This window comes from Pseudophryne corroboree, chromosome 9, assembly GCF_028390025.1.
Source record: "Pseudophryne corroboree isolate aPseCor3 chromosome 9, aPseCor3.hap2, whole genome shotgun sequence".
In the NCBI taxonomy this organism is placed as follows: Eukaryota; Metazoa; Chordata; class Amphibia; order Anura; family Myobatrachidae; genus Pseudophryne; species Pseudophryne corroboree.
In genome coordinates, this window is record NC_086452.1 from 482254617 (window position 1) to 482267817 (window position 13201).

Sequence of the window (13201 nt, forward strand, 5' to 3'; positions counted from 1 at the left end):
TCATCTTCCTCTCCCGCCGCTCCACATCTGCCACTCCCCTTCCTCAATACCTGCACTGGCTCTCATCTCGCTCCCCTCCAATCTGTCCTCAACTCTGCAGCTACACTCATCTTCCTCTCCAGCCGCTCCACATCTGCCACTCCCCTTCCTCAATACCTGCACTGGCTCTCATCTCGCTCCCCTCCAATCTGTCCTCAACTCTGCAGCTACACTCATCTTCCTCTCCAGCCGCTCCACATCTGCCACTCCCCTTCCCCAATACCTGCACTGGCCCTCATCTCGCTCCCCTCCAATCTGTCCTCAGCTACACTCATCTTCCTCTCCAGCCGCTCCACATCTGCCACTCCCCTTCCTCAATACCTGCACTGGCTCTCATCTCGCTCCCCTCCAATCTGTCCTCAGCTCCACTCATCTTCCTCTCCAGCCGCTCCACATCTGCCACTCCCCTTCCCCAATACCTGCACTGGCTCTCATCTCGCTCCCCTCCAATCTGTCCTCAGCTCCGTAGCTACATTCATCTTCCTCTCCAGCCGCTCCACATCTGCCACTCCCCTTCCTCAATACCTGCACTGGCTCTCATCTCGCTCCCCTCCAATCTGTCCTCAGCTCCGCAGCTACATTCATCTTCCTCTCCAGCCGCTCCACATCTGCCACTCCCCTTCCTCAATACCTGCACTGGCTCTCATCTCGCTCCCCTCCAATCTGTCCTCAGCTCCGCAGCTACACTCATCTTCCTCTCCAGCCGCTCCACATCTGCCACTCCCCTTCCTCAATACCTGCACTGGCTCTCATCTCGCTCCCCTCCAATCTGTCCTCAGCTCTGCAGCTGCACTCATCTTCCTCTCCAGCCGCTCCACATCTGCCACTCCCCTTCCTCAATACCTGCACTGGCTCTCATCTCGCTCCCCTCCAATCTGTCCTCAGCTCCGCAGCTACACTCATCTTCCTCTCCAGCCGCTCCACATCTGCCACTCCCCTTCCCCAATACCTGCACTGGCTCTCATCTCGCTCCCCTCCAATCTGTCCTCAGCTCCGCAGCTAGGCTCATCTTCCTCTCCAGCCGCTCCGCATCTGCCACTCCCCTTCCTCAATACCTGCACTGGCTCTCATCTCGCTCCCCTCCAATCTGTCCTCAACTCTGCAGCTACACTCATCTTCCTCTCCAGCCGCTCCACATCTGCCACTCCCCTTCCTCAATACCTGCACTGGCTCTCATCTCGCTCCCCTCCAATCTGTCCTCAGCTCCGCAGCTACACTCACCTTCCTCTCCCACCGCTCCACATCTGCCACTCCCCTTCCTCAATACCTGCACTGGCTCTCATCTCGCTCCCCTCCAATCTGTCCTCAGCTCCGCAGCTACACTCATCTTCCTCTCCAGCCGCTCCACATCTGCCACTCCCCTTCCCCAATACCTGCACTGGCCCTCATCTCGCTCCCCTCCAATCTGTCCTCAACTCCGCAGCTACACTCATCTTCCTCTCCAGCCGCTCCACATCTGCCACTCCCCTTCCTCAATACCTGCACTGGCTCTCATCTCGCTCCCCTCCAATCTGTCCTCAACTCCGCAGCTACACTCATGTTCCTCTCCCACCGCTCCACATCTGCCACTCCCCTTCCCCAATACCTGCACTGGCTCTCATCTCGCTCCCCTCCAATCTGTCCTCGGCTCCGCAGCTACACTCATCTTCCTCTCCAGCCGCTCCACATCTGCCACTCCCCTTCCTCAATACCTGCACTGGCTCTCATCTCGCTCCCCTCCAATCTGTCCTCAGCTCCGCAGCTACACTCATCTTCCTCTCCAGCCGCTCCACATCTGCCACTCCCCTTCCCCAATACCTGCACTGGCTCTCATCTCGCTCCCCTCCAATCTGTCCTCAACTCCGCAGCTACACTCATGTTCCTCTCCCACCGCTCCACATCTGCCACTCCCCTTCCCCAATACCTGCACTGGCTCTCATCTCGCTCCCCTCCAATCTGTCCTCGGCTCCGCAGCTACACTCATCTTCCTCTCCAGCCGCTCCACATCTGCCACTCCCCTTCCTCAATACCTGCACTGGCTCTCATCTCGCTCCCCTCCAATCTGTCCTCAGCTCCGCAGCTACACTCACCTTCCTCTCCCACCGCTCCACATCTGCCACTCCCCTTCCTCAATACCTGCACTGGCTCTCATCTCGCTCCCCTCCAATCTGTCCTCAGCTCCGCAGCTACACTCATCTTCCTCTCCAGCCGCTCCACATCTGCCGCTCCCCTTCCCCAATACCTGCACTGGCCCTCATCTCGCTCCCCTCCAATCTGTCCTCAGCTACACTCATCTTCCTCTCCAGCCGCTCCACATCTGCCACTCCCCTTCCCCAATACCTGCACTGGCTCTCATCTCGCTCCCCTCCAATCTGTCCTCAGCTCCGCAGCTACACTCATCTTCCTCTCCCACCACTCCACATCTGCCACTCCCCTTCCTCAATACCTGCACTGGCTCTCATCTCACTCCCCTCCAATCTGTCCTCAGCTCCGCAGCTACACTCATCTTCCTCTCCAGCCGCTCCACATCTGCCACTCCCCTTCCTCAATACCTGCACTGGCTCTCATCTCGCTCCCCTCCAATCTGTCCTGAACTCTGCAGCTACACTCATCTTCCTCTCCAGCCGCTCCACATCTGCCACTCCCCTTCCCCAATACCTGCACTGGCTCTCATCTCGCTCCCCTCCAATCTGTCCTCAGCTCCGCAGCTACACTCATCTTCCTCTCCAGCCGCTCCACATCTGCCACTCCCCTTCCTCAATACCTGCACTGGCTCTCATCTCGCTCCCCTCCAATCTGTCCTCAGCTCCGCAGCTACACTCATCTTCCTCTCCAGCCGCTCCACATCTGCCACTCCCCTTCCTCAATACCTGCACTGGCTCTCATCTCGCTCCCCTCCAATCTGTCCTCAGCTCCGCAGCTACACTCATCTTCCTCTCCAGCCGCTCCACATCTGCCACTCCCCTTCCTCAATACCTGCACTGGCTCTCATCTCGCTCCCCTCCAATCTGTCCTCAGCTCCGCAGCTAGGCTCATCTTCCTCTCCAGCCGCTCCACATCTGCCACTCCCCTTCCTCAATACCTGCACTGGCTCTCATCTCGCTCCCCTCCAATCTGTCCTCAGCTCCGCAGCTAGGCTCATCTTCCTCTCCCGCCGCTCCACATCTGCCACTCCCCTTCCTCAATACCTGCACTGGCTCTCATCTCGCTCCCCTCCAATCTGTCCTGAACTCTGCAGCTACACTCATCTTCCTCTCCAGCCGCTCCACATCTGCCACTCCCCTTCCCCAATACCTGCACTGGCTCTCATCTCGCTCCCCTCCAATCTGTCCTCAGCTCCGCAGCTACACTCATCTTCCTCTCCCACCGCTCCACATCTGCCACTCCCCTTCTCCAATACCTGCACTGGCTCTCATCTCGCTCCCCTCCAATCTGTCCTCAGCTACACTCATCTTCCTCTCCAGCCGCTCCACATCTGCCACTCCCCTTCCTCAATACCTGCACTGGCTCTCATCTCGCTCCCCTCCAATCTGTCCTCAGCTCCGCAGCTACACTCATGTTCCTCTCCCGCCGCTCCACATCTGCCACTCCCCTTCCTCAATACCTGCACTGGCTCTCATCTCGCTCCCCTCCAATCTGTCCTCAGCTCTGCAGCTACACTCATCTTCCTCTCCCGCCGCTCCACATCTGCCACTCCCCTTCCTCAATACCTGCACTGGCTCTCATCTCGCTCCCCTCCAATCTGTCCTCAGCTCTGCAGCTACACTCATCTTCCTCTCCAGCCGCTCCACATCTGCCACTCCCCTTCCTCAATACCTGCACTGGCTCTCATCTCGCTCCCCTCCAATCTGTCCTCAGCTCTGCAGCTACACTCATCTTCCTCTCCAGCCGCTCCACATCTGCCACTCCCCTTCCTCAATACCTGCACTGGCTCTCATCTCGCTCCCCTCCAATCTGTCCTCAGCTCTGCAGCTACACTCATCTTCCTCTCCAGCCGCTCCACATCTGCCACTCCCCTTCCTCAATACCTGCACTGGCTCTCATCTCGCTCCCCTACAATCTGTCCTCAGCTCCGCAGCTACACTCATCTTCCTCTCCAGCCGCTCCACATCTGCCACTCCCCTTCCTCAATACCTGCACTGGCTCTCATCTCGCTCCCCTCCAATCTGTCCTCAGCTCCACAGCTACTCATCTTCCTCTCCAGCCGCTCCACATCTGCCACTCCCCTTCCTCAATACCTGCACTGGCTCTCATCTCGCTCCCCTCCAATCTGTCCTCAACTCCGCAGCTACACTCATCTTCCTCTCCAGCCGCTCCACATCTGCCACTCCCCTTCCCCAATACCTGCACTGGCTCTCATCTCGCTCCCCTCCAATCTGTCCTCAGCTCCGCAGCTACACTCATCTTCCTCTCCAGCCGCTCCACATCTGCCACTCCCCTTCCCCAATACCTGCACTGGCTCTCATCTCGCTCCACTCCAATCTGTCCTCAGCTCCACTCATCTTCCTCTCCCACCGCTCCACATCTGCCACTCCCCTTCCTCAATACCTGCACTGGCTCTCATCTCGCTCCCCTCCAATCTGTCCTCAGCTCCGCAGCTACACTCATCTTCCTCTCCAGCCGCTCCACATCTGCCACTCCCCTTCCTCAATACCTGCACTGGCTCTCATCTCGCTCCCCTCCAATCTGTCCTCAGCTCCGCAGCTACACTCATCTTCCTCTCCCACCGCTCCACATCTGCCACTCCCCTTCCTCAATACCTGCACTGGCTCTCATCTCGCTCCCCTCCAATCTGTCCTCAGCTCCGCAGCTACTCATCTTCCTCTCCAGCCGCTCCACATCTGCCACTCCCCTTCCCCAATACCCGCACTGGCTCCTATTCCTCGGTTCATCTCTTCCTATGGCTGCCTGCCCCCAGTACTGCGCCGGTTACTCCCGTCCTTCCTGATGTCTCAGCTGTATTGTGTACTGAGAACTGTGCTGCTGATTGTTACCTGCGCTCTGTTCTAGTTATCTCTATACCCTGTATTGTTCTAATGTGTGTTGTATGTACAGCGCTGCCGAGCACTTGTAATAAATAATAATAGAGTACTGACATCTATGCAGTATGTTCCAGCAATAGGACAGAAAGCTGTGCAAGTCTTCAGGATACAGAACATAGAAAATATCTGCTCCTGAGATGTTATGAAGCATTACTAATACTGACCAGTAGATGGCAGCATACACCACGCCGGAAGCTAGGAGCCCTCACATTACAGGCACAGAATGAATATCATTATTTATATACAGATGCAGCCACTTTGCGCCTTGTTTGGCATGACTACGTGCAAGTCTTAAGCGCACGCACCTCCGGCTACATCTGTACCAGTGGTTACCAGACTTTATGGAATCACGGCGGCCTAGAGCATCAGAATTTCATTCACGTGCCAGCGCTGGTTTTACCCATTACATGGACTATATATAATGTGAATTGTTCCTGGACCACCAATCCGAGGCACCCCTGCCAGTGTCCCGAGGAACCCCAGGGAGCCACGACACACCGCTTGAGAACCACGGATAGAGAGTGTATTCCAGTATTTGGCCGGGAACCTCAGAGAAATGTGGCACTAAATCTATTGTAACCCTAGAAACCTACCACACAGTCTCCATGAACCAGGGATAGAGAGTCTTGTAGTCATTCTTAAAGTCAATCCATCGGCCCAGTCGTGTGACACTGACCTGAGTACAGGAAGAGAAGAGAGAGATTACCATCTTCCATGCAATGCGTGAGGCACGAGGCACAGTGTCGCTCCATCTGCTGTACCTCCCAGTCCTGAGAGTATCTCATCACAATCCCACGGCACTGCTTGTTGTATTCTGCTATCCCCATGGCAGCGACGTCCTCGGGGCCTTTTATTCCCAGCGTCTTGTCGATCTCATATTCCTGTGGGAGCAGACAGAAGCTGTGAGGGACGGAATCCAACTCCCGTGGGAAAGGAGACACATGATCCTACTGATCTCTGGCTGATGTATAACGAGTACACCTATTTACTGAATACTTACCCCCCGGGCGTCCCACATCAACGGCGGCAGCAGTGCAGTAATCCCCAGGAAAATTGCGCAGATGAGAAATCACAGGAAAATGGCCGCCGTGTAGTTTTCCTGGAGATCTGCGCATGAGAATCTGAGGCCTCTATTGCTCAGTCTCTATAGCGCTGCCCGCAGGAGGGGGAGAACGCACACGGGCTGCCCACGGCCTATGAACCCATCTTCAGCACACAGGGAGCCCCGGGTATCCTTCCCCTAGAAGTCAATGATCCCATGGCACCTGCACTAAACAGCCTGTGTGCACTTAAATAGGATTTTAATTACTTACCGGTAAATCCTTTTCTCATAGAGGATACTGGGTCCACATTAGTACCATGGGGTGTAGACGGGTCCACTAGGAGCCATGGGCACTTTGAGAAATTGATAGTGTGGGCTGGCTCCTCCCTCTATGCCCCTCCCACCAGACTCAGTCTAGGAAACGACATACTTTGAGAAGGATAGATAAGGATAGTGGCAAGATTCCGAGCCAGCGCACACAACAAGAGGATAGCCACGCTAACCAAACTTGTTACAGCAACGGCTGAACCAACATTACTTAACCAAGTAACAGTGCAGGACGAACGAAGCGCTGGGCAGGCACCCAGTATCCTCTAAGGCAGGCATGTTCAAACTGCGGCCCTCCAGCTGTTGAGAAACTACATATCCCAGCATGCCCTGACACAGTTTTGCTGTCAGAGAATGCTAAAGCTGTGTCAGGGCATGCTGGGATATGTAGTTTCTCAACAGCTGGAGGGCCGCAGTTTGGACATGCCTGCTATACGGACTACGAAAAAAGGATTTACTGGTAGGTAATTAAAATCCTATTTTCTCTTACGTCCTAGAGGATGCTGGGGTCCACATTAGTACCATGGGGATGTACCAAAGCTCCAAGTACGGGAGGGAGAGCGCGGAGGCTCCTGCAGAACCGATTGACCAAACTGAAGGTCCTCAGAGGCCAAAGTATCGAACTTGTAGAACTTAGCAAACGTGTTCGACCCCGACCAAGTAGCCGCTTGGCAGAGCTGTAAAGCCGAGACACCCCGGGCAGCCACCCAGGAAGAACCCACCAACCTAGTAGTGGGCCTGTACAGATTTTGGAAACTGCAAGCCAGCCGTGGAATAAGCATGCTGGGTAGTAAGCCTGATCCAGCATGCAATGGACCGCTTAGGAGCAGGACTCCCAATATTGGCCCTCATTCCGAGTTGATCGGTCGCAAGGCGAATTTAGCAGAGTTACACACGCTAAGCCGCCGCCTACTGGGAGTGAATCTTAGCTTCTTAAAATTGCGACCGATGTATTCGCAATATTGCGATTACTAACTACTTAGCAGTTTCAGAGTAGCTCCAGACTTACTCTGCCTGTGCGATCATTTCAGTGCTTGTCGTTCCTGGTTGACGTCACAAACACACCCAGCGTTCGCCCAGGCACTCCCACCGTTTCTCCGGCCACTCCTGCGTTTTTTCCGGAAACGGTAGCGTTTTCAGCCACACGCCCCTGAAACGCCGTGTTTCCGCCCAGTAACACCCATTTCCTGTCAATCACATTACGATCGTCGGAGCGAAGAAAAAGCCGTGAGTAAAAATACTTTCTTCATAGTAAAGTTACTTGGCGCAGTCGCAGTGCGAACATTGCGCATGCGTACTAAGCGGATTTTCACTGCGATGCGATGAAAAATACCGAGCGAACAACTCGGAATGAGGGCCATTATTGGGATCATAGAGAACGAACAGCGATTCCGATTTCCTGTAACGAGCTGTCCTCTTTACATACACCTTCAAAGCCCTCACAACATCCAAAGACTTTGAAGTAGCAGAGGTGTCCGTAACCACCAGAACCACATTAGGTTGGCTGATGTGAAATGTGGACACCACTTTAGGAAGAAATTGCCGACAAGTCCTGAGTTCAGCACTGTCCTCATGGAAAATTAAGTAGGGGCACTTGTGAGACAACGCTCCCAGCTCCGACACACGTCTTGCTGAAGCCAAGGCCAACAGTGTGACTGTCTTCCACGTAAGGTACTTTACATCTACCTCCTGTAACAGTTCAAACCAGTCCGATTGGAGGAACTGCAGCACCAAATTGAGATCCCAAGGTGCTGTGGGAGGCACAAAGGGAGGTTGGATGTGCAGAACACCTTTCAAGAACATCTGGACCTCAGGGAGAGAAGCCAATAGTTTCTGAAAGAAAATAGACAAGGCTCAAATCTGGACCTTTATAGAGCCTAAACGTAGGCCCACATCCACTCCCGACTGCAGAAAAAGCAGGACACGTTCCAGAAGAAAATTCCACCACAGAATATTGTCTGCTCTCACACCAAGAGACATACTTCTTCCGGGTGGTCTTCAGGTTACCGACTGTCAGGATCCCGGCGCCGGAATCCCGACAGCCGGCATACAGACCGATTTTCTCCCTCGTGGGGGTCCACAACCCCCCTGGAGCGAGAATAAATAGCGTGGCGCGCGTGACCGTGCCCGCAACGTGGCGGGCGCAGCAAGCCCGCAAGAGGCTCATTTGCGCTCACCACGCTGTCGGTATGCCGGCGGTCGGGCTCCCGGCACCGGTATGCTGGTCGCCGGGAGCCCGGCATACCACACTACACCCCTTCTTCCATATACGGTGGTAATGTTTAGACATTACTTCCTTCCTGGCTTGGATCATAGTCAGGATGACCTTGTCAGGAATCCCTCTCGTGGCCAGAATCAGCTGTTCAACTTCCATGCCGTTAAACGTAGCTGCGGCAAGTCTTGATAGACGAACGAGCCTGTTGCAGAAGATACTCGAAGAGGTAGAGGCCACAGATCTTTGAGCAGCATCTCAAGAAGATCTGCATATCAGGCCCTTCGCGGCCAGTCCAGATCCTTTTCCCTTTTTATTCTTCTTTTTTAGAATTTTTGGGATCAGAGGAAGTGGAGGAAACACGTACACCAGCCGGTAGACCCACAGAGTTGTCAGGGCGTCTACCGCCACTGCTTGTGGGTCTCTCGACCTGGAACAATACCGCTTGAGCTTCTTGTTGAGTCGAGAAGCCATCATTTTGATTTGTGGATATCCCCACCGATGCGCCACCCACCGGAAGACCTCCGGGTGAAGGCCCCATTCCCCATGTGCAGGTCGTGTCTGCTAAGGAAGGCTGCTTCCCAGTTGTCTACTCCCAGAATGAAGACCACCGATAACACCACGCTGTGTTTTTCCGCCCAGAGAATTCTTGACACCTCTGTCATTGCGGCTCTGCTTTTCATTCCACCCGGTCGGTTTATATATGTCACTGCCATCACATTGTCCGACTGGACCTAAATGGCCTGATTTCGAAGCAGAAATAAGGCCCGCAAAAGGGCGTTATAGATAGCCCTGAGTTCCAGGATGTTTATTGGAAGGACGACTTCCTGACTTGACTATCTTCCCTGAAACTGCACTCCCTGGGTGACTGCGCCCCAACCTCTGAGGCTTGCGTCTGTGGTTAGCAGAATCCAATTCTGAATCCTGAAGCTCTGGCCCTCGACTAGGTGAGAAGTTTATAACCACCACAGGACGGAGATCCTGGCTTTTGGTGACAGACAAATCCTCTGGTGCATGTGAAGATGCGATCCGGACCATTTGTCCAACAGATCCAGCTGGAAGGGCCTCGCATGAAACCTTCTGTACTGAATCGCCTCGTAAGAGGCCACCATTTTCCCCAGAAGACGGATGCACAGATGTACTGAGATTCGAGTCGGCTTCAGGACAGCCCGAACCATAAACTGGATTACCATTGCCTTTTCCAAGGGAAGGAATACTTTCTTATACACTGTGTCCAGTATCATTCCCAGGAAATTAAGCCTCTGTGTTGGTTCTAGGTGAGATTTTGGTAGGTTCAGAATCCACCCATGATCCAGGAGTAGCCTGGTTGAGAGACCAATGTTCTCAAACAACTGCTCCCTGGACGGTGCCTTTAACAGAAGATAGTCCAGGTACGGAATTATGATCACCCCTTGTTTGCGGAGAAGTAACATCATCTCTGCCATCACTTTGGTGAACATTCGGAGCCGGGGAGAGACCAAATGGCAGGGCATGGAACTGGTAGTGACAGTCCTGCAGTGCAAACCGAAGAAAAGCGGCCAGATCGGAATGTGAATATACGCATCCTTGATATCAAGACACACTAGGAATTCCCCCTTCTCCAGACCTGGGATCACCGCTCTCAGAGACTCCATCTTGAATTTGAACACTCGTAAGTATGGGTTCAACGACTTGAGGTTCAGAATCGGTCTTACTAAACCGTTCGGCTTCGGCACAAGCTGGAATAGTAACCCTTGTTTTGTAGATGAGGTGGAACTGGAACAATGACCTGGGTCTGTAACAGTTTCTGAATGGCATCCTATAAGGTTATTCTTGCTTCTTGTGAAACTGGTAAGCCTGATTTGAAGAATCTGTGAGGTGGGAGCTCCTGGAACTCCACTCTGTAGCTCTGGTAGATAAGGTCTATGACCCAGGCATCCAGGCACGATCTTGTCCAGATGTGACCGAAGAATTTTAGCCAGGCTCCCACCTGCCAATCTTCCAGGCATCCCGGTCCACCATCATGCAGAAGATTTTCAGGTAGCAGAGCCTGAGTTCTGTTCCTGTGAACCGGCAGGATTTCGTTTGATCCGTACCTATGAGTGCCGCCAGTTCACAGACAGTCTTAGATATAGAAAATATATAATAAGAATTTACTTACCGATAATTCTATTTCTCGTAGTCCGTAGTGGATGCTGGGACTCCGTCAGGACCATGGGGATAGCGGCTCCGCAGGAGACAGGGCACAAAAATAAAGCTTTAGGATTAGGTGGTGTGTACTGGCTCCTCCCCCTATGACCCTCCTCCAAGCCTCAGTTAGGATACTGTGCCCGGACGAGCGTACACAATAAGGAAGGATATTGAATCCCGGGTAAGCCACTAGTATCGTTCTTACTCCCTTTTGCCGTATAATTCTCAGTACTTTTGGTATGAGAGGCAGAGGAGGGAACACATACACTGACTGGAACACCCACGGTGTTACCAGAGCGTCCACAGCTATTGCCTGAGGGTCTCTTGACCTGGCGCAATACCTGTCCAGTTTTTTGTTGAGGCGGGACGCCATCATATCCACCATTGGTTTTTCCCAACGGTTCACAATCATGTGGAAGACTTCTGGATGAAGTCCCCACTCTCCCGGGTGTAGATCGTGTCTGCTGAGGAAGTCTGCTTCCCAGTTGTCCACTCCCGGAATGAATACTGCTGACAGTGCTATCACATGATCTTCCGCCCAGCGAAGAATCCTTGCAGCTTCTGCCATTGCTGTCCTGCTTCTTGTGCCGCCCTGTTTACGTGGGCGACTGCCGTGATGTTGTCCGACTGGATCAACACCGGCAGACCCTGAAGCAGGGGTTTTGCCAGACTTAGAGCATTGTAAATCGCTCTTCGCTCCAGTATATTTATGTGAAGAGACATCTCCAGGCTTGACCATACTCCCTGGAAGTTTCTTCCCTGTGTGACCGCTCCCCAGCCTCTCAGACTGGCATCCGTGGTCACCAGGACCCAGTCCTGTATGCCGAATCTGCGGCCCTCTAACAGATGAGCACTCTGCAACCACCACAGAAGAGACACCCTTGTCCGTGGCGATAAGGTTATCCGCTGATGCATCTGCAGATGTGATCCGGACCATTTGTCCAGCAGATCCCACTGAAAAGTTCGTGCGTGGAATCTGCCGAATGGAATCGCTTCGTAAGAAGCCACCATCTTTCCCAGGACTCTTGTGCATTGATGCACAGACACTTTCCCTGGTTTTAGGAGGTTCCTGACAAGTTCGGATAACTTCTAGTTAACCTCTTGCGCTATTAAATTAAAGGTAACATGACTTGAGAACACTTATTTAATGATTGAAATAGATTTAATATCCGTAAAATAAATTATAAACAATAAACATAAAAATAAATAGTTATGTATGCGCATACACATAAAAAGATAAATACTATACTTTACTAATTAGGCATAAGAGGTGGATCATATAATTAATTGTGACCATATATGACTAATCAATATTCATACGTTGACAGTGTCCTTTATTTGGTATTTTCACCATGAAGCAGTCCCATTAGTTATGCTCATAGAAATGAGATTAGGTGTGTACCAAGTAGGTAAATCGAACCACTATATCAGTTGTAAATGGTCCTTTTATACATGGAGAAATCTCCAAACAGCACGGAGAAGATAAATGTCACCTGGGGTTTGGTGCACAGCAAGCACCTATGTAGAACTCCCGGTTATCACTGTCCGTGAATGGTGTACTCCGTCTTCTGCTGTGTCAGGTCATCACACACACCTTACTTCGCATTAGGGGATGGAGGTTGTATCCGGCTCCCGGAGCTTTGCGCACTGCAGGCGCTGGTATGATGATTCTGCTCCCGTCCTCAAGCCGCCGTATATAGCGCGTCCTCCCGTCTCCCGCTTATCGGTCTCAGGCAGTGTTGTATATCAATAAGACCTACTGTCAAACGTCCGTTAGGTCACACAGTACTAGTATTTAAAGTTCGGATAACTCCCTGGCTTTCTCCTCCGGAAGAAACACCTTTTTCTGAACCGTGTCCAGAATCATTCCCAGGAACAGCAGACGTGTCGTCGGGGTCAACTGAGATTTTGGAAAATTCAGAATCCACCCGTGTTGTTGCAGCACTAGTTGGGTTAGTGCTACTCCGTCCTCCAGCTGTTCTCTGGACCTTGCCCTTATCAGGAGATCGTCCAAGTAAGGGATAATTAATACGCCTCTTCTTCGCAGAAGAATCATCATTTCGGCCATTACCTTGGTAAAGACCCGAGGTGCCGTGGACAATCCAAACGGCAGCGTCTGAAACTGATAATGACAGTTTTGCACCACGAACCTGAGGTACCCTTGATGTGAAGGGCAAATTGGGACATGCAGGTAAGCATCCTTTATGTCCAAGGACACCATAAAGTCCCCTTCTTCCAGATTCGCTATCACTGCTCTGAGTGACTCCATCTTGAACTTGAATTTTTGTATGTACAGGTTCAAAGATTTCAGATTTAGAATAGGTCTTACCGAGCCGTCCGGCTTCGGTACCACAAATAGCGTGGAGTAATACCCCTTTCCCTGTTGTAGGA

The 13201-nt window shown here is 52.6% G+C and overlaps 1 protein-coding gene across 1 annotated transcript in view; it reads right to left on the bottom strand.

Moving 5' to 3' along the window:
* IARS1 (isoleucyl-tRNA synthetase 1) overlaps positions 1 to 13201 on the bottom strand; it is a 513623-nt gene that overhangs the window by 467005 nt on the left and 33417 nt on the right. Inside the window, exons 3-4 of the mRNA XM_063941580.1 lie at positions 5822 to 5941; positions 5654 to 5736 (exon numbers count right to left, since the gene is read on the bottom strand). Coding sequence (XP_063797650.1) covers positions 5654 to 5736; positions 5822 to 5941 — 203 coding nt within the window. The remainder of the gene's footprint in view (positions 1 to 5653; positions 5737 to 5821; positions 5942 to 13201) is intronic.